Source organism: Electrophorus electricus, chromosome 24, assembly GCF_013358815.1.
Source record: "Electrophorus electricus isolate fEleEle1 chromosome 24, fEleEle1.pri, whole genome shotgun sequence".
Lineage (NCBI taxonomy): Eukaryota > Metazoa > Chordata > Actinopteri > Gymnotiformes > Gymnotidae > Electrophorus > Electrophorus electricus.
Window position 1 is genome coordinate 7,629,936 of NC_049558.1, and position 20,143 is coordinate 7,650,078.

The 20,143-nt window shown below is 42.1% G+C and overlaps 1 protein-coding gene across 10 annotated transcripts in view; it reads left to right on the forward strand.

Annotated features, from left to right (window-relative positions):
- The window catches only part of si:dkey-178k16.1 (band 4.1-like protein 1), a 40,002-nt gene that overhangs the window by 14,978 nt on the left and 4,881 nt on the right, over nucleotides 1-20,143 (forward strand). For 4 of the 10 annotated variants that reach the window (XM_035522528.1, XM_035522527.1, XM_035522534.1 and 1 more), the window contains 16 exons: nucleotides 769-854; nucleotides 1,010-1,174; nucleotides 6,953-7,057; nucleotides 8,307-8,349; nucleotides 8,517-8,592; nucleotides 8,963-9,181; nucleotides 9,908-9,995; nucleotides 10,505-10,669; nucleotides 11,944-12,041; nucleotides 12,423-12,598; nucleotides 12,945-13,141; nucleotides 15,179-15,217; nucleotides 16,207-16,242; nucleotides 16,684-16,836; nucleotides 17,439-18,662; nucleotides 19,874-19,924. In XM_035522528.1, the coding sequence (XP_035378421.1) occupies nucleotides 786-854; nucleotides 1,010-1,174; nucleotides 6,953-7,057; nucleotides 8,307-8,349; nucleotides 8,517-8,592; nucleotides 8,963-9,181; nucleotides 9,908-9,995; nucleotides 10,505-10,669; nucleotides 11,944-12,041; nucleotides 12,423-12,598; nucleotides 12,945-13,141; nucleotides 15,179-15,217; nucleotides 16,207-16,242; nucleotides 16,684-16,836; nucleotides 17,439-18,662; nucleotides 19,874-19,924 (2,904 nt within the window). In that variant the 5' untranslated portion in view covers nucleotides 769-785. The remainder of the gene's footprint in view (nucleotides 1-768; nucleotides 855-1,009; nucleotides 1,175-6,952; nucleotides 7,058-8,306; nucleotides 8,350-8,516; nucleotides 8,593-8,962; nucleotides 9,182-9,907; nucleotides 9,996-10,504; nucleotides 10,670-11,943; nucleotides 12,042-12,422; nucleotides 12,599-12,944; nucleotides 13,142-15,178; nucleotides 15,218-16,206; nucleotides 16,243-16,683; nucleotides 16,837-17,438; nucleotides 18,663-19,873; nucleotides 19,925-20,143) is intronic. The other 6 variants (XM_035522529.1, XM_027017925.2, XM_035522530.1 and 3 more) reach the window with 6 other exon arrangements.

The window sequence follows — 20,143 nt, forward strand, 5'->3', positions numbered from 1 at the left end:
AACAATGTTAGTACAATTTTTGATGTTTCTGTTAGGAAAAGATACCCGGTTTTGAAAAGCAATTAAAAGATATTAAAACCGATTTGAAAAGTTTAAGAAATGTGGCAAATGTGAGCCAGAATGACAGAATATTCAAACACCGCTCAGATTTGCCTTTGTGTGTGTGTGCGTGTGTGCGTGCGTGTGTGTGTGTGTGTTGGTATTTCTAGGGCTCCAATCAAAGTTATGCCTGGGTGCCATAATCAAAGACATTTTTATTTTTACCACAGAATACAATATTTACCCAACTCGTACAATCTTCTTACTGCAGCCAGTACCATTTCATCAGTTGTCTTTCTTTTTTGGGCACTGCTGGGCTACTCTAATAATCATGGTTGTGTTCAAGATTCCTGATTAGCTAGTGTGTTACAGTATCACTTTGGTGTCAAACAATGAACGAGAGTGCATTTAGTTTAGGTTTTGTTTTTTGTTTTTTTATTTTAAAAAAAATAATTTTTTTTGGAGCCAACCGCCTGTGGCCAGAAGGGGCCTCCCTGATCTCTGGGGCCCAGCGCATTTGCATGATTTGCGTGGAGGTAAAGACCACCACTGGACCTAGCCGCACGATCTTAGAGTTTTTATGTCCAAAATGTAGGGTGGTGTCAGATTATTGACAAACTTGTACTAAAAGAGCAGATATTGATCCTTTTTGGAGAGTAGGAAATTTTGTGGTGGTGGTGTGTGAGACATGAGCCTTACTGTCTTTCAATTTCTTGTCTTTCTTTCCAGAATTGTAAGTAATCAGAATGTCAGAAAAGGGTTCCGCTTCAGATGTGAAGAATATCATGGAAGGAGACAGCAAAAGATCCAATCAAGTAGGCTTTCTTAGGCCCAAATGCAATGCAGTGCAATCCAGTTCAGTAGTAAATGTTGCATCTGTCATATTTTTTATGGAATATGATACAATAAGTAAACAAACAATATCTACCCCAATTTATCATATCATTTTCTATGCTCTATATTTTTTTAGGATCACGAGTCAAAGATGTCAGATGAGCACAGAGACACAGACGACTCATCAGAGAAAACGCCCAGCAGGGTGTCCAGATCCCCTCAGAAATCCTCTAAAAGACCAAAGACTGTACCTGTGAAAGTCGCACTCCTGGATGGATCTGACTATGAGGCAGGAGTGGAGGTAAGATGGCTGTGCCTTATTTCCCAGTGGATGTGAAGACAGCTGCCTGGGGACTTCTAAGGAATCGGTTTAAAACATGTTCATTGGGATCACACAGCTACTGCACCCTCATCAGGTGTCCAAAGTGTTTGCTGATTATTGAACTGGTCAAGATTAACTGGCTGAGATTAAAGATTAATGAATAAAGTAATAGTACTACATACTACTAATTTAGAGTCATACAACACAGAAAGCCATTAATAAATGCAACATACAGATACCCCTGTGTAATATCTGCTCCTCCCTCTCTCTGATGTGAGGTTAGAATTGTTGCAGTTTATGCCAGCTACACCTTGTAGCTGAAATATGAACTTGCTATAACTATCACACACACACACACACACACACACACACACACGGAAAACATCCAGAGAAAGGGGATCCTATGGACGTAAACAATTCATTGGCAAAAAGGGACAAATGGGGTCAGAGGAGGATGTTAAGGATCTTTCTGATGAACAGGCAGTGCACAATAAAGCAGTTTGCAGCAGGAAACAATGCTGGTGCTCCAGCTAACATGTCTGAACTCATAGTTCCTTAGCACAAGTGGGTTATAACAGTAGATGACCAATTTGAGTGACATTGCTGTCTAAGGGAAACAGAAAAACAAGAACACTGTTTGTTTACAGTGGGCAAACGAACACAAAAATTGGATCACTGATCAATGGAAAAACACTGCATGGTTAGATGAATCCCGATTTCTGTTGCACCATGCTGATGGGGGGACAAAATTTGACACAAGCAGTATGAATCGATGGTCCCATCCTATCAGGTGTCAACTAGTGGAGGTGTAGTAATGGTGTGGAGTGTTTTCTTGGCAGACCCTGGGTCCTCTGATACCTGTGAATGAATGTGTTGACAGTGGAGCTTACCTAAGTGTTGTGGCCAACAAGTTCATTCCTTTACTGTAGTTGTTTACCCTATGGAGGAAGGATAATTTTAGCAGGACAATGCACCATGCCACAAGGGTCATAAAGTCATGGACTGGGTCCAGGAACATGACAGTGAGTTTTCCATGATTCCCTGGACTTCACAGTCCCTAGATCATAATCCTATAGAGGATCTTTGTGACATCACCAAGTGAAATCATCACCAAGAGTGGCTACAGATACCGGCTACAGAAAGGAGCAACCATCAGCCACCTCATCTTCTGGGATTACTTGGACGCCAGAAGTGAACAAGACATCGACTCACTAATCCATCTAACCAGGATATACAGCAATGCCATCGGAATGTTGTTCAGAATTAATGAGCGTGGTTGAAGAAGGAGAGGGTTAGAAGGAGAGGGAAAGTAGCTAGAACTGAGGGGATCATACTACCAGAAGGTAACATAACAGATGTTGAAGGAAGCTTGGAATGTTGAAGTATCTTGGAATAGAGTTCCATGAGGCATCCAAAGTTCAGCGCTTTTTCAGTAATAAAATATAGCAAACAATGTGATTCTGTAACATGCAATGCTTTCAATACTGAATATAGCCTGAGGAACTGAATCAGTATTCTGGATATTTGCATGCTAATTTGACTCGGATGGGCGACACATGCAAGGCAGCTGGCTCAAGAAGTGAGATGGTAGCATAGACTAGAAGGCAGTGAACTTCCATTGCTAGGTAGCATGGCTATGCCAAAAATGAAAGACGTTCTGTCATGTCTGCAACTTGTGGGAAAAACCGGCTCAAGGAGTCAAGTGTGGGCATATTTTCCCTACATCGCTGATGAAGATGGACAGCCAATGAATACGACAAAACCAGTATGCAAAAGATGTTATAAATATCTCCACTGCAAAACAGGCAACACCAGCAACTTGGCTAAGCATTTGACCAAGATGTGTCCTAACTGCTACAAAGAGCTGAAAAGACAAAAGTTTAGTAAAGATAAAGGCTACACCAGGGAGCTTTCAAAAGTGATTAGTGAAATGTTCCATTAAGAATTTAAGCCAATTACTTGTCATGCCCTGTGAGTTCATGATGCTCATGTGTTCGTGTTTCCATTGCAAATAGGATATCAAGCATGTAACCGCCTTAATTGTTAAATTTCATGTAGGCTAATTTTAAATGGTAAAATGTTGGTGTTTAAAATGGAGCATTGGGTGTACATCTTAACCTCAAATTATGAATGTTCTTACTCATAACTCAACTTCATCCAGTCAAGCTACCATTTGAATTTGTGCTAGGCAGACACACAAAATATGGCTAAAACTCAAAGAAGCTTAGACAAACTAAACATTAGAGTAAGACTGATAGAAGACCACGTAGATACACTGGTTTTCATAGCTAAGAATCTAAAGCAGGCAAAGAAAATCCCTAATGTAATTACACAAGACGTTTGAAGTGTTTTGTTAATTATATTTTCCTTGCTTTAAGTAGTAAGGTTCCATTTAAAAATCAAACTTCTGCAATCATATTTTTCTTAATCCAATAAACATTTTACATTCAGAAAATGGAATAACTATAATTTTCTTGTGTTTTTTATGCCAAGGTGTCATTTAGAGATTGAGAATTGTGATACTATACATGGTATTGGTATCAAAGTCAAAATTCTGGTGTCATGACAAGCCTACCTTGGGATCCCACAGGAAAATGGGAATCATGAACAGGCCATACAGAAACAATCCTGTGGGTCTCCCAGATACAGTCAGACAAAATGGTAATTGATAAGCAACTGGACATAGTAGTAATGGACAATCAACAGCAGAGGTCCATAATGATATTTATTTCTTATTTAAATGACCACTAATCTTGCCCCAATGTTGAGTAACTGAAGCTCTAGTACTTATTGTAGGGTATTGTTTCTTATTGCACTTTCATTTTCTGAGGTACAGCTTTTGAGGCTCACTTAACAGTTAAGAAATGAGCCACTGCGCATATCGACACGCCCCCAGTGGCTCACTTCTAGGCATCAGCATTGATCCCTGTATTTCAACTGCATTTTAGTTCAATGGTATCTTGAACTGTAACCTACTGTACTGGTTAGGATATATTCTATAAGTATAAACAAACAAGGTACTTTTGTAAGTCACTCTGGAGAAGAGCATCTGTCAAATTCTGTATATGTAAATATAAATGTGACAGATCTAACAATCCCAAGTGATTTCAACATCAGGTACAAGAAACACGAAAAGCTCAAGAAATACCAAGGGCACCAAGGGAAGGTAAAAGTGCCAGGGAAGGTGGTTCCTGTGAACCTCAAACTGGGAGAATGACTCCAGCAGATCCCAGGAACAACATCCGAAATCTCTTCCAGAAGAGTGCAGTCCCGGGAACAGCTAAGATACAGCTAAGATACGCAGGCCTCTGGTAGAGATCCCGAGCTTGAAGGAAAAAGACCACCTGGAGGAGAATGAGTGGGGAATTTTATACATATATATGAAAGTCCACATATAAAAGCACTACTTGTAATAGTGATGAAGACAATCTCTTATATCTCTCCGCTTATCAATCTTCCACAATGCACTGCTCCACCTTTCTTACTAGAGAGGAGCTCTCATAATGACAGATGACTGCATGTGTGTGACTGCTCTGCGCTAGCTGTGGAGTGATGTTTGGAGGAGTGGAGGGCTGTTGTATACTACCCGATCTCTAGGGCACCCCACGCGCCGGTCGTAGATCAAAGCCATGGCAGTGGGCCCACCCTGGGGCTCCTCTTGCCCGATGGATTACGTTGGCCTGCAGCGACACAGAACGGACGTGCAGCTTTGCACGAGCACGGCCCTGCGCCAGGCTCTCCTCCACATCTGCCAAGGCATGTGCCGAGAAAAAACATACTGTCCAGTTAAAAGGTTGGAGGTCATCTGCACCCTCGTCAGCCACCCGGTAGCTGAGAACTGGGTAAGGGCTTTATAGCAGGCGTTAGCCCTCACCATGCAGCCACTAGGCAAATAATGGCACGGCACAGCAGAAGAAGGAGCAGAAAAGGTCGACGGCTTGCTTGGGGGCGTGTCGATATGCGCAGTGGCTAAAGCAGTGGCTCATTCTTATTCTGATAGCCCTGATCAAAATGCGCTGAATGAGGGACAGTATTTGAAGTAATAAATCAAGTGCCCCTGGAAAAAAGTTTCCCCACCAGTAATTGACTCCTCACTCCTGATTGACCCCTGAGCTCACATGCCATCCATAACGATGCACTACTGGTATATGATTAACTCTCCTGTGCTGAAGGACAACTCTGCATGGGAACCTACCGCTTCCTTAAATCTGCAGATACAAATGCACATGGAACTGATCTCTCAAGCATGTGTACAATTATGTATATGGATGCATGAAAATATTGGGGCTACATTGGTATCAGCAAATAATTCCATAGAATCACTGCTTTGCCCTCAGTTAGCTATTTGGTACAGATGATACAATGATTAGCCTATGAAATGGATGAGTGGCTATGGTCATGGCTCCGCATAGAATCACCAGATAAAGTAAACTGCAGAGAAAATGAAATGTTTATTTTCTGAACAGCAATATTTATTCTTAAGTGTGACAAACCTGTATAAGGATTAATATTGGCAGATGTAAACATGGGAAGACTGATCACTGGCACCGGCAAATTTCATACTGGTGCACCCATATTTACGCTTTGTGCTTTTGATGAAGCATACTGTACTTGATCATGGCAGCCATGCTTACTGATTAGCGGGCATACACCCTCCATGAATCACCCTCGGCAACAAGTGTGCTGGGGGTCCCTTGTGTGGAGACTGCAATGAGGGTAAAAACTCATCTGCTGTTCTGGATGGGTTTCATTGCTTGGGGAACCAACAGAATCAACTGCTTCGGTTTCATTATTTTGGCAAGAAATAATAAACTGCTCCTAAATCCCACTCTAATGTGCTTGGGTAATTGAGGGCCTCCCTCACCAACTCATCCATGTCTTTTTCATTCGTAAGGGGTCTTCTTTTTACACCAGGAAGTGTGCTCTCTCTCTCTCTCTGTCTCTCTCTCTCTCTCTCTCTCTCTCTCTCTCTCTCTCTGTCTGTCTCTCTGTCTCTCTCCTCTTTCTTGCTCCTCTCTATTAGACATTGGGAGGAGACATACAAAAAGAAAAAAAAAGAAAAAAAAAAGCCCTTACCACTTCTGTTTCCATGGAAACAGCTGCTCTGTCTCCCTGTCACTGCAGGAACTAGGCTCCCTGGGAAGCAAATGCTCTGTGTCTTTGTAGACCAGCTCTGCCAAAGCCAGTGTCTCAAGGACCTCACCTTTGCAACCCATTTGTGCAGAAAAGCTGGGTGTGGCCTAGAGGGCATCCAATACACTTAGCTTCAACTGTATAATATGACCTGACTGTGAAACCATAATACTAGATTTTACTAATAACGTTGGCAGCTGCTTAAGCTTAATGTGGTCTGCACTGTTCAACAAAATCAGTGTCTCAAGCACCTTGCGTCTGCCACCCTTTTGTGCAGCTGTAGCTTTGAGGTGGTCCAGAGACTTAGCTATGAATTCATAATAGGAGAGTGTGCAAAACCATAAATCTAGATATTCTTGTTTATTTATGCACTTGCTTAAGCTCAATATGCTCCTCAGTTTTACAGGACAATAAAGATAGCTAGAAGCTTGGAAGAACAAAAGAGAATATGATGCTAAAGGTCTTCATAAATGTAGTGTCCAGTTAAGAGAGCATAAAAAGAGTCTTTTTTCCTCTCTTTTTCTCTGTGTGTGTGTGTGTGTGCGTGTGTGTGCGCGTGTGTGTGCGCGCATGCGTGCATGTGTGTGTGTGTGTGTGTGTGTGTGTGTGCGTGTGCTGTGACAGAAGTCCTGTAAGGGGCAAGTCTTACTGGATATGGTGTGTGAGCATCTGAACCTGCTGGAGAAGGACTACTTTGGCCTGACCTTTTGTGATGCTGATAGCCAGAAGGTTTGAGTTTACTATATCATCACTATCTCAATTCACTCCTCTTATGACTAGTATGACACAATATGCATATAATCTATGCAGTCAATTTGTTATATTATACTAACGACATCCACTACATAGACCACTTATACAGACTTCCCAGTCTTCTGCATGTATGCTGTGCACCACCTGTGCTGCTCGCCTTATGACTTCCTTCAAACGCCATATAAATAAATATAAATACATATTTATATAAATATATATCTATATAAATAAATGTAGTCCCGCCAGCTCTGTCATACACATGTAATTTTGCCACTGCCAGAGATCATGAATCACGTTAGCTGGGGGTCTGTGAGGCAACGGCGAGTTTGATCAATGCTGATTTGCCCTTACTTCAGGGGAACCCCCTGGCCAAGCTGAGCTCAAACAGCGACACGCTCTCTGGCAGGCCGTGTTGCCCACCGCTGCACCCCCCATCCCCCACCACTGGCAGTGAAATCGGTCTCAGCTGGCCCCATTAAGACTCTGAAGCCTCTGCTAGCAAGAGCCGGGGAGCATGCGAGCTTCACAGAGGTGTCAGCGACAGCAACATGGCACTGACAGCTAGCATGATCAGAGAAGGAAAAGGTGGTGCTAGTGGTGTCGGTGGTGCTGGTGTTTTTTTTTTCTCCCGGGGAGTAGCAGGCAGCAGGGTGTCACTAACAGCTTCGTGCTCGGGAGCCAGGCTGTGAACAAAGCAGCTCACAGAGAGACTGCGCACGAGACGTCTGGTTGTGGAAGTTTGCGCTTAACGCTTTTGTTGCTATTTTTAGGGAGTTTTGAGGAGTTTTTAGGAAGTCGACTGTCATTTTTCACGACATCTTAACTGAGTATAGTGTATTTGTATGGGGGAGTACAGTACAGTGTGGTACACAAACGTCAAGATAACACTTGTGTTGAGATACGTGTGTGCTATATTGGGATATTGGAACTCTGCAAGTTTGCAGTACACTACAGTTGAGAGATGTTACAATTGTCTTAATTCTGTTGTGTGTGTTTATTGTGTGTTACACAAACCCTTCAGATCCTTATTCAGATTTGGGTGACCTTAAATTAGTATAGAGGGACTGAGATGACATTTCTGTGTTCCCTAATGCCTTTATGGGTGTGGAATATTAATGTGCTGACCAGTATTTATGCTCACTCTAATACACCATTGCTTGAAAGAGTGCCAAACTCTCAGAGAGCGCCAAACTCTCACAACACATTTGCTCTCCTTCCTTTTCAGAACTGGTTGGACCCCTCAAAAGAGATCAAAAAACAAATCCGAGGTAAGTGTAGTGGAAAAGCCGTTTGCCCTTTGTTCTTCCACATATGTCACCACACCAGTAGGAGGTAAAGGAAAAGTATATTTCCAGACTCCGGTGGACTCTTTTTGAACAGGCATATCCCGCCATGTCCCTGTCCTAACTGATTATTTTTGCCTGGCTGGTTACAGTAGGCTCCTGGCAGTTTTCCTTTGCTGTCAAGTTTTATCCCCCTGATCCCTCTCAGCTGATAGAAGACATCACCCGGTGAGTGCCCGACTCTGTTTTTCACCTCTCACCTGGACACTCCTCACACAGGGTGCCTGCCTCTTGTTACCAAAGCATACTGTACTTATCGCATATCATCTTATGTATATAATCTAAGCGGGTGGAGATAAAAGGGCAAAAGTTAATATGTCAAATGTAAAGTGTTCTTTTTATTTCCTTCCTCAAGTTTCAGAAAGTTTGCACCGGCCTGAACCACTCCCATTTGTAACTCACTGATCCTCAGCTTGTGGGTTTCACCTGACATGTTCTTGTGCAAGCTCTGAGAAGCAAACACAGCATTGGTCACTCATTCATAATGCCAGAGCATCTGTCATTGTTTGTGTGTGTGTGTGTGTGTGTGTGTGTTCAGGTACTACCTGTGCCTGCAGCTGAGGGAGGACATGCTTTCGGGTCGCCTGCCTTGTTCATTTGTCACACACGCCCTCCTGGGCTCCTACACCGTGCAGGCTGAGCTGGGTGACTATGACCCAGACGAGCACTCCCCCGACTACGTCAGCGAGTTCCGCTTCGCACCCAACCAGACGCGGGAGCTGGAGGAAAGGGTGATGGAGCTCCACCGCACATATAGGTAAGGGAAGCTCCACCGCACACACATGCACGCATGCATGCGCTCTGTTCAACAAGAGTTAACCTATCTAGTATGAAAATTAATCAGCTTATACTGTATGAATAATTAAGGGCGCAGTCTAACTACAGAAGCTTAGAAAAGAAAAGGTTGGATTAACATAACACATGCACTCGAAACAGTGAGACCATATTCAGAGAACATCACTGCAGTAATCAGTTATCTGTTACAAAAAATAGGACAGTTGCCGAGCAAAATGACAGTCGAATATACCTTAACAAACGGCAAGCTGTGCATAAGCACGCACACATATATGCATGCACGCAAAAGCTTTAGCTTGGCATTCAAGTATCTAAGGATAGAAGCATGGTAATAAAAATAAATCCATCTATAATCATAAAATGGTCATGCACTCAGAGCAAGTTACCCAGAAACACAGCGGGTGCTCCCGCTGACTTTGAGCCGAAGCCAGTTTACAAATCCAGACAGGCAGCTCAGTGGGAGCTGAATGTGTGCCAGTGACCAGGCTGAAGGAGGAGGATGTACAAATCAGCGCCATCTTCGGACAAAAAACGGGATTCATGGAAATCCTGTCTGCAGCAGAGAACCTTTCACCTTCACACCTTCCAGCTTTTCCACTTCTATTTTTTTCCTTTTCTTTATGATGTTCTGGTGGGCTGATGATGATGATGATAATGATGATGATGATGATGATGTGCTCTGCGGTAGGGGCATGAGTCCTGCAGAGGCTGAGATGAACTTTTTGGAGAATGCGAAGAAACTGTCAATGTATGGAGTTGATCTCCATCATGCCAAGGTGCATACTACTATTACTACTATTACTACTACCAGTACTATTACTACTACCACTACTACTACTACTCCTATTACTCCTATTACTACTATTAGTACTACTACTACTACTACTATTACTACTACCTCTACTACTACTACTACTACTACTACTACTACTACCTCTACTACTACTACTACTACTATTACTACTACTACTACTATTACTTCTACTACTACTACTACTACTATTACTACTACCACTACTAATACTACTACTACTACTACTACTACTATTACTTCTACTACTACTACTACTATTATTACTACTACTACTACTATTACTACTACTAATAATAATAATAACAATGATAATGAAAGCTTTATAATAGTTACCTGTTAAACCTTGGGAATGCAGTTTTGTTTATTATGATACAGTTGGATGTTTGTGACATACACATGTGATGTCAAAACAAGTATAGCTTCTCTAATTAGGTTTTCCAATTGTATTGTGCATGTTTGTTTGTTTTACAGGACTCTGAGGGCATTGATATAATGCTGGGTGTGTGCGCTAGTGGTCTTTTAATCTACAGAGACCGTTTGCGCATTAACCGATTTGCCTGGCCAAAGATCCTCAAAATCTCCTATAAGAGAAGCAACTTTTACATCAAAATCCGCCCTGGAGAGGTAGAGAAAAAGGTCTTTTGAATTTTTCAAGGTTTTCTTCTAATAATATTCATGTATGCATGTTTACAGGATACACAAATCATGAAATGTATTATTAAGAGTACCAAACTTATTAAAATGCCTATATATGGGTGGCCAAGGTTGGGAAGTGGAATTTGGAAACTGTTTATACATGCTAGACTACTTAACATGTGGATGAGCATAGATAAGGGAATGATTTCCATAACCATTCCCACTAGTCAACTAAAGAGTTTAGAGGAGACAAACTGGCTGGATTTCATGTATGTTTCATCCTTCACATGTCGATGTGATCAATTAACCATACATCTAATACTGCAGTCTTCCAAACACTGCGGAGATCTTAAGTTAACATCTTTTCTGCAAAGGCGAGAGAAAGAGAGAGAGACAGACAGAGGGAGAGAGATATTGAAAAGATTCTTCAAAGAACCATCTTGTGCTATAAAGTTTTAATGTTAATTTTATTATCTGTATATTATTGAGCAAAGTAAAATTTTAATGGGCAATATGTTCTTCATTAGATAAAGAATATGTTACTGCAGTAGTGTTTAAAATCAGTGCATGAAGAAATTAGATAAAACAGAATAAACTTATCATGCCAAAGAGACATCACAGTTTTTCTGATTCTATTTCTCAACAACATAGTCACAAACTGCAAAGCAAATGTGCCCTAAAGGTATCTAAAGAGAGAGAGAGAGAGAGAAAGACATACACAGAGCAATGAGGAAAAAAAGGGGCAGCTTAGAAAGGGAAGGAGCCCTAGAGGTGTTTATCTGCGTTAGACTTCTGTGGTCTTCACTCTGGGGGCGACTCACTTTGCCTGGCCTGCTTTTCTCCTCTTAATGTGATTATCTACAGCAGTACATCCAGCATGGCTGCTTCTTTCAGCTTCCATGAATGAGTTATGAGTCCAGTCCAGAATCTCAGGGTCTTTGTACTCCTTCCTCATTAACTTTTCATATGTTCATATGCTTAGTAGCATAAGGACCCAATTTTGGGTGTCTTTCGGTTGATTGTGGGCTATGTGGCTTGTACTGATGAAAGACAGTTTATATGCACTTTGGCACATCCACACACCCATCGGCTGCTAGACAGTGGGCATGTATTCACCTCTCATAAGATCAAATCTGCAGGCCTTGCCTGTGGGCATGTTCTATATACCAATGATCTCAATTGCACCCATTCCTCCACCTCGTGTGTAGTAACACACTGCTCTGTCTCCCACGTACCTCCATGCCACAAATAACAACACTCCCCCACACCGCCAGTATGAGCAGTTTGAGAGCACCATTGGCTTCAAGCTTCCCAACCACCGGGCCTCTAAGCGCTTGTGGAAGGTCTGCATTGAACACCACACATTCTTCAGGTAGGCTCTCACCTCCTCACATCTGCCGCACCACCCAGCCCTCACCTATCTTCTTGTGCCTTGAATGAAGTTATTACTCAGTGTAACATCCTTGAGACTGTGCCATGGCAGAGAGCCGCTTGTTAAATATATCCCCCCAGTAAGAAGCAATACCCTGCCAGGACAAGTCTGAGGGGGTTGAATTTGTGTGCTGATTCTTCTCTCCTGTTTAATGGAATAATTGGGAGCTTTTTGCCTGTCATGTGTCTTTTCTTGCACCAACTGGAAAGTACCTGCCATGTATTAAATGCAAGAAGACAATTTTCCATCAAAAACTAACATTTTGAGGAATTATTTCATGCATGACTAAAGCTTGTTTGGATGGTCTGGCTTTTCCTTTAGGTTGGTCTCCCCTGAACCCCCACCCAAAGGATTTTTGGTGATTGGCTCAAAGTTTCGTTACAGTGGGCGTACCCAGGCCCAGACTCGTCAGGCTAGCGCGCTGATTGACAGGCCAGCCCCTCAGTTCGAGCGATCAGTGAGCCGGAGGTACTTGCTGTCGCGCAGTTTAGATGGAGGTATGTTGTATAGGTTTCTACCAGCACAGTCCAGCACAAAAACAAAAGTACTATCTTCACCCTTGAATATATGTCTAGAAATATGTGGCTGGAAACAGGTGTGTGTGTGTGTGTGTGTGTTTGTGTGTGTGTGTGTGTGTGTGTGTGTGCACGCGCATATTCTACAGTTATGAGCAGGATATACTGATCATTGGCTGTATTCTCAAAAAAGACACCAACAGAACGTGACTTTAAGATGAATAATTCCATTTGAGTAAAGAAATCCATGTAAACAAGGCCTCTGTGAAGCTTTGAACTTACATGCACACCCGTACTGCTTTATAACACGACTGGGTGTGATTGTTAGCCTCTGCTCTAGGGGACACGATGGACAGGCTGTCCCAGCACACCGCAAGTGAACCTGCGACTAGTCTGCCTCGAGACGATCTGGACCGGGACTACATAGAGCACAGTCAGGAGCAGGACCTGGACCATGACCAGTACCAAGCTGAAGATAAAGAACTAGAAGACAGAGTCACTCATTCAAAGGCCATGGAGTTAAAGGTACAGTAGAACTAGTGCTCATTCTGCAGCTAATTCATTTGAAGGTAGTTAATGTAATAGGGTAATACACAATGGATAATGAATAAGAGCAATAATCTTTTAATACTTAAAGCAGTTACAATAGAGTTAAATTAGACTCACACCTGCCAGACTATATCTCTTCACATTTCCTTAGGTACTCATCTATATAACAACTTAAATCAAATTAGATGTAGAACTGCAATATACAGTCTCTTGTACAAGAGTATTCATTCCCCCTAAAAGGCACCAGATTCATCTGGATTACAAATGGCTGTGCTGGGTCATATTTTATTTTAACACTGACCCTAAAAAATGAATAAATTTAATGTGATATGTAAGAAAATTACTTGTTTGCATAACTACAATTGGCTTACTGTTACCCTCTACCTGTGACCCATTAAAAACGTTTTATGAGTCTGAAAACCATGAAGGACTGTAGAAGACTATAAAAGACTGAATCTGAAAGCTAGCAAGCAGCATTCTGAAGAAATTAGAGACAAAGTTATAGACATGCACAAAATAGAAACAGGCCATAGAACGATACCCCAAGTGTTTTAATATCCAACTGAGCACTGTTGTATCAACTCTGATGAAATTAAATCAGCATCAAACCACTCAGGCACTGCCTGGGGGCCTTGTGAGTGAAGCCTCAGAGTCCAGCAATCACTGTGAAGGAGCTACAGGGTTCAGTGAGTCAGACTGGTGTGAAGGTGCATCCGTCAGATATCAAGAGCTCTGCATACAAATGGTCTGAATGGTGGTGGTGGGGGGGTGGGAGTGGATAGAAAGAAGCCATTACTGAAGAGAAAGCACATCAAAGTGTGTCTGGAGTTGGCCTTGAAATATCAGAGTGACCCAGTTCAAATGTGGGATAAGGTTTTGTCATCAGATGAAACAAAAATGGAGGTTTATTAGCCAAAGTCACACTGTGTGTGTGTGTGACGCAAACCTAAGCACCTCCCATTCCTCAACACACACCAGCCCTGGAGTGAAAGGATTTTTATCCTCAACGGGGACTAGGGACTGATCATGTTAATGCTGAAGGGTGGACAGAAGGTGCAAAAAACAGGGAGACAGCGCAAGACATCCTGCTTCAAGACATACTGCTTTCAGCGGTATAATATGAAAGCAACACAGGAACTGAACAACAAAAAGTTTAATGTTCAACAATGGCTGACTTAAAATGCAGATTTGAGTCCAATCTAGAATCTGCTGCACTATTCGAAATTTGCGGTCCACAAGAATCACCCCACCAGTCTCAACGATCCAGATCAAATCTGCCAGGAAGAACGGAAGAATATCACTCCCAAACAGCGTGTCAAGGATGGTAGAAACCTACTCCAACAGACTTGCAGCAAAAAATGGTTCTACCAAGTACATGTCTGAAAGGGTTGAATACCTGTGCGGGTAGTATTTTTTATGGCAAGGACAATGTGTGCAAGCCATTTGTAATCCAGATTAATTTGATAAGTTTCAAGGGGACTGAGTAATGATATTTGTGCATTTTAATCAGCGCCTCGTGAGCAATTTGATTCCGTTATCCCTAGAATAGCAGAGGTTTACTTTTGGCTCCAACGGTCCGAACCACATTATGTTAACACCCGAATAACGCTGACCGTCGGCTCTCTCTTCCAATTCAAAGTGCAATCCATCTCCTCTTAGACCTCTCTATCCTGCTCCAGCTTCCCTTCACCGTCTGGATCTCTTTTCTTCCTGCTGTTCTTTTCAGTTTTCTTTCTCTCACTCTTTCTTTCCCTCCCTCACCGCCTCTCCTTACCTGAACTCAGATTTAAAGGGTTTTTTTTTTTTATGTCTGGATGTTTGTTTTTTTAATCTCTCCTCCCTTTCAACCTAATTTGTTTTTTCCTGACTTTTGCCTAGTCTATGAGTACAATTTCCTGCCTTTCCTACTCTATAAATTTACTCAATCCAGATGACCTTCTCTGCTACCTGTGACCCTTCCCCCTTGCTTTCACTAATTGCTCTTTCCTCCATTTTTTTTTTTTTTGCTGGCAGGGCGAGGAGCCGGCCTCTCCTCTAGACTCTAAGGCAGAGGTATTTTATGGTGTCTAGCGTCTGTCTCTTGATCTACGTGTCTGTCTGTGTGTCTGTCTCTGCATAGTTCCAAGTAGCATGGCTGTGAAGTCCATTATGATGAACAGTGAGTTAACCATTTTAGCCATGCCATAGAGCATGATTGCTACACGGCTTTTCCATGTCACTCAAGCCAGTCCACGTATTCTGGGCTGAATCAGTTTTTATATTTTCATATTAATGGCCATTTCTTAATGTTGGAGTGAAATTAGAATGGTTTCAAATTTCAGATCATAGAAGTGTTTCTTCTTATTTTTAGTTGCTTTTATGTTCTGTTTATCAAGCCTAGCATAATACATTTGTATCAGCTTGATGTCATTAGTTCAGTATATACTTCCAGTTTGGTGTGTGCTTTTTGGTTTAAGGTATGAAAAGAGCAGGAACAGATGGTAGAGACAGAGCAGAGCTGTTTGAGCTGTTTGAGTATATTGCCAAATTAGTTCATTTGAATACCATGTTGACTTAGATAGATCAAAGGGTAGCCCACATATTGCATCCTAATTTAGATGTGTTTGGGATTCGGGGTCACATTTCTACAGCATTTACATATGTATGTATGTATGTATGTATGTATGTATGTATGTATGTATGTATTTATGTATGTATGGTCTACATGTCATAGGGGAGCAGAAGTCATTTGTGTCACTGGTCTGGGTACAAAATTTGGGTTTAAAATGTGTGCTCAACCTTCCATTTATAAACAAACATCTGGGCCTGTATCTGGAGACAATGACACAACTTTGTCCACTCTGCAATTCCATGGCTGACTATAGTGTGTGAATATAAGACTTGCTCTGTCTGTTTGGCTGCTTGCTTGCCTTCTAAACTCAACCATGCTCTGCCTCCCTGTCTCCACTCCTGCCACTGTACCTCTCCCCCCGCCTCTACCTCGCTGCGCCTCGCCCTGCCTCGCCTCGCATTATATCTCACTCCCTCATCCCCCTCCTCAGTCGGACCAGGACTTGGCCCCACGCCCTAAACAGGAGGTACTACTTCTGGAACATCCACTGCCTGAGTCGCACTGTCTTCGATAGGCTCCCTTTAGAATTTCTCTCGTCATATGTGTGTTAAGTGTGGAGGTTTCTGGAAACTGGGCCAACATGGAGATCCATTAACTGCACAAGCATGTGTCATGTTTATATGTGGTGTGTTTTTGAACAGTGGTGTCCAGCCTCCACTTGGCAGGTTTAGTTTTATGACTTCAAAGTAAATATTTAATTTCATGCAACTTTCCCAGAAAAATGCTATGTATGAGATAGCTAAGATAGGTACCTGTAATATATGTGAATTCCCAAAAGACTCTTTGCAAAGAAAACACAAAAGACACCCCATTGACAAGTCTGCTGCAATTATTTAACATATTTTCACACTTTATTTTCACACTCTGTGGTGAGCAAGTTTGCCATGTTGACGGGTTTGCTTTGCAGCAGTTCCTTGATAAGCCAGAAGATGTACTGCAGAAGCATCAGGCCAGCATCAATGAGCTGAAGAGAGCACTGAGGGAACCCAACAGCAAGCTGGTCCACAGAGAGAAGCGTCTGTCAGCGGCCTCCTCTGGCAGCACTCCAGAGAAAAAAACTGTGAGTGTAAGAGCTATATCCTTTAATGTGCAGTGCTCCGCAGGTCATTCATAAATATAGTTTTAACTAAGTGGACATTGATTGTCATATGATTAGTCTCATGTAACAGTCACTGTGAGTCAGTACTATTCTGAGCAGTTCCCTCTCTGGGCAAAACAGTTGATTATGATTGTTATTTCATGAGTCTTTTTGTTTAATGAGTCACTTGTCTTGCTTTAAGGGGAGATTGTTGAACCCCCATGTCATACAACTGGCAAGTGCAAAGAGAGTGTTTAAATGGAAGCTTTCTGAAATGGGTTCTGAAACAGCATGAATTTTGTTCTAATGCTTCTTATTGGCAGCCATTGTTTATGTACATAAGGTGTCTGTCTTGATTCTAGGCAACATTTTAAACACATCTGCTGCTTTCCAAGAGTACTGTTCACTTGGTAGTTGCTATGAATTCATCCCCTCAATTTAAACAGCTTCTGAGTCTTACATACTGTAACATATCTGCATCAGACTTGTACATAATAACATACAGAAAATTTTGGTGACAATGATAGCATGTATAAGCAACACTCACAAGCCATTGAAACTGTTCACTCTATATTGATATATAGGCCTCTGAGGAACCCTTATTGATTGAGAAGCAAGACGATTGTCAAAGAGACCTGACCCTCAGTTCAAAAGAGGAAAACAGCAGGAGCTCTGCTAGAGTAGACCCATCACTTACTCAATTTCACCATGAAGGAGAGGAAGTGATGGGAGGGAAAAGCCATATGACTCACGAAGGTATAAAAGAAAGCCGTGTCACGGCAAAGAAAGCAAACAACTCGCCAGAGAAGCCTCAAAGAACAAGGGCCAGAAGTTCCACGTTAAAGAACACACATATCCAAGATACACATTCTGGTGTGGATAACAGGCTTCTCTACAGGAGTCAGGTGCAGAGCAACGTTCATGCAAATGGCTATGATGAATATCAGACTGAAAGGCACTGGACTGAAAGAAGGCATGTGGGCAGAAGCCGTGAAGAAGATTCCAAGTGCCCAGACTTTTGGAACCATGAGGAGAGAAGTTGGGGTGAGGCTTCTCCTAATGCTGCAATAGACAAACACATGCGGGATCAGTATAACGGAAGTAGATACCAGAAGCAAATCACGGGAAGTATAAAAGACAAAAGCAAAACTACCGTTTGGTCCCAAACATCGGATCTCTCCTGTGACAAAAACAAGGCTAAAGACTCCAGGATTCTACGGAGTGATTCACTTAAGAGTGACACTGCTCAATCCGAGGTGAAACGAGTTGTTCCCTTGAAGCCTGAGAGGTCGAAGAAGTTAAAGGGAAACAAAGGAGTTAAGCGGCAAGATGACACTAAAGGTGACAGTGTCTTTGCAAGATCAGTTAATGAGTCTAAGGGAACAAAGTCAAAGGAAGCATCATCTGGAAGCGAGAAGATAATGGATTTTTTCACACATACAAGAAGAAATGTAGGCATGATTTCCACACCTACTAAAAGAGACCTGACTGCTAATGGTCATGATAGTGGAGAGAGTGAAGAAAACCAGCTTCCACAATCAGATTTGCAACAATTTCAGGATGTGGCTGGCGGTGTAAACCACACACTCAGCCCTGATGTTGACCAGGATTACTTAGAAAATCCTTCCCCACTGTCTGACTATGAATCAAACTTAATGTTTTCTGCACTTGATCAAATGACTTCTTCATATCCCCTTGCAAAATCCCAGAGGATGAGAGAGGCACGATACAAACAAGATAGTGCCACTGTTGATTCCAGCCAGAGCCTCAAGAACTCCAGCTTAGAATCAGTCAAGAGGAAACCAGTGGTAACAACTGCTTGGCATCTGCTTGTCACTCACAGGAACTATAGGCATCGCATGAACCCGCACATCCATATCTTACAGTTTTTTACCTCCCAGTACACGCACCTGTAGAACATAAAGCACCTGTATCTGAGCAGAGATGGGTGAAATGCCCACATTGGCAATCTAATGTTAAACATTGGCTGATGGAGGTTTTAGGTGTTGTAATAGCTGGCTGATCAGATGAGGATGTGCTTTCTCTTTTTCCCCTTTCCCTCCTCTTCACAGCTCAACATCTGCTTGCACATTTGAGACAACTCATAGGATCCTTCATGTAATTTTCATTGCTTAAGCTTCAGACTCACGTTCCTCAAATTCCCACTGTACCTGTGGCCTTTCCTTACAAACAGTCCTTCTCTGGTACCATTTTATGAGAAAGGTTGTTGTTAGGAATCAAAAGGCACCATGCTGTTATGCTAAAATGCCATTTTTGCAAATGTAGAGGCTTTTCCAAGCAAGACTTTCAAAAATGGCCGTGTAATTGCTCATGAGCAGGACACAGAGTTAATTTGATAAGTGATTGTTTGAGCTGGGCTTTGTTCCTTGGATGGAATTATATGCTGTCATAGTGTAAAAGGCTTCAGAATTGCCATTTTGCTTGGCTGTAGATGAGTTTGTCTTTCAAAGGTGAGAAACATTGACGTATTTTAGCTTTTTTCATCAGAAGCCCACTGTGTGTCAACTTGCATAGCCTAAACAGAGTCTTAGGACTTACTGGTTAACTTGGCATCAGTACACATTTGTGTACTACATGAGCATTGCTTTGGTAGTTTTGGTAGTTTTAGACATTTTGGTCCTGAAACCCCTATGGGCTAAATCATATAAGAATTGACTTTTGATATATTGATGTGTCATATCTATACCAAGACTTAGCAGAATGACTTCTAAGATCCGTAACATGGAAATATTGTACTCTGAGACTACCATACTACTCTTACATTGGGGGTGCAACATGCCTGATATTCAGTAACTCTGTAGACTCAGGACTGTGTACTGACTTAAGGTAACTGAGACTAGGAGTTTTACATGCGTATTTGTGTATAGTTGATTAATTTTTTACATGACTGCACTTAATTGGCAATTTGTTATGGAACTAATTAAGGTGTCCTGCCCTTATGCCAAACACACCAGTGCTCTAACTTTGCATTACTTTTCCTATTATTTCATCTCACCAGGAGCCCCTCCCCACTCCAGCAATTCATGCGGAACCTCAGGAGGAATCCCAGGTGCCTCATTTTTCCATTCATCTGACCCTCTTCTGGCATCATGCTAATCCACATATTTAAGATTTAGCATCTTTCTCATGCCAAAGCTAAGGTCCCATATTTGTTTTCATACCATAGTAGCATGAAATCAATTGCTCGGACTCCAAAGTCACTACATAATCACAGAAAGAAAAAAAAAAAGGCATTCATCCCACTGCACAGAATGCGGGAGCGGGACAA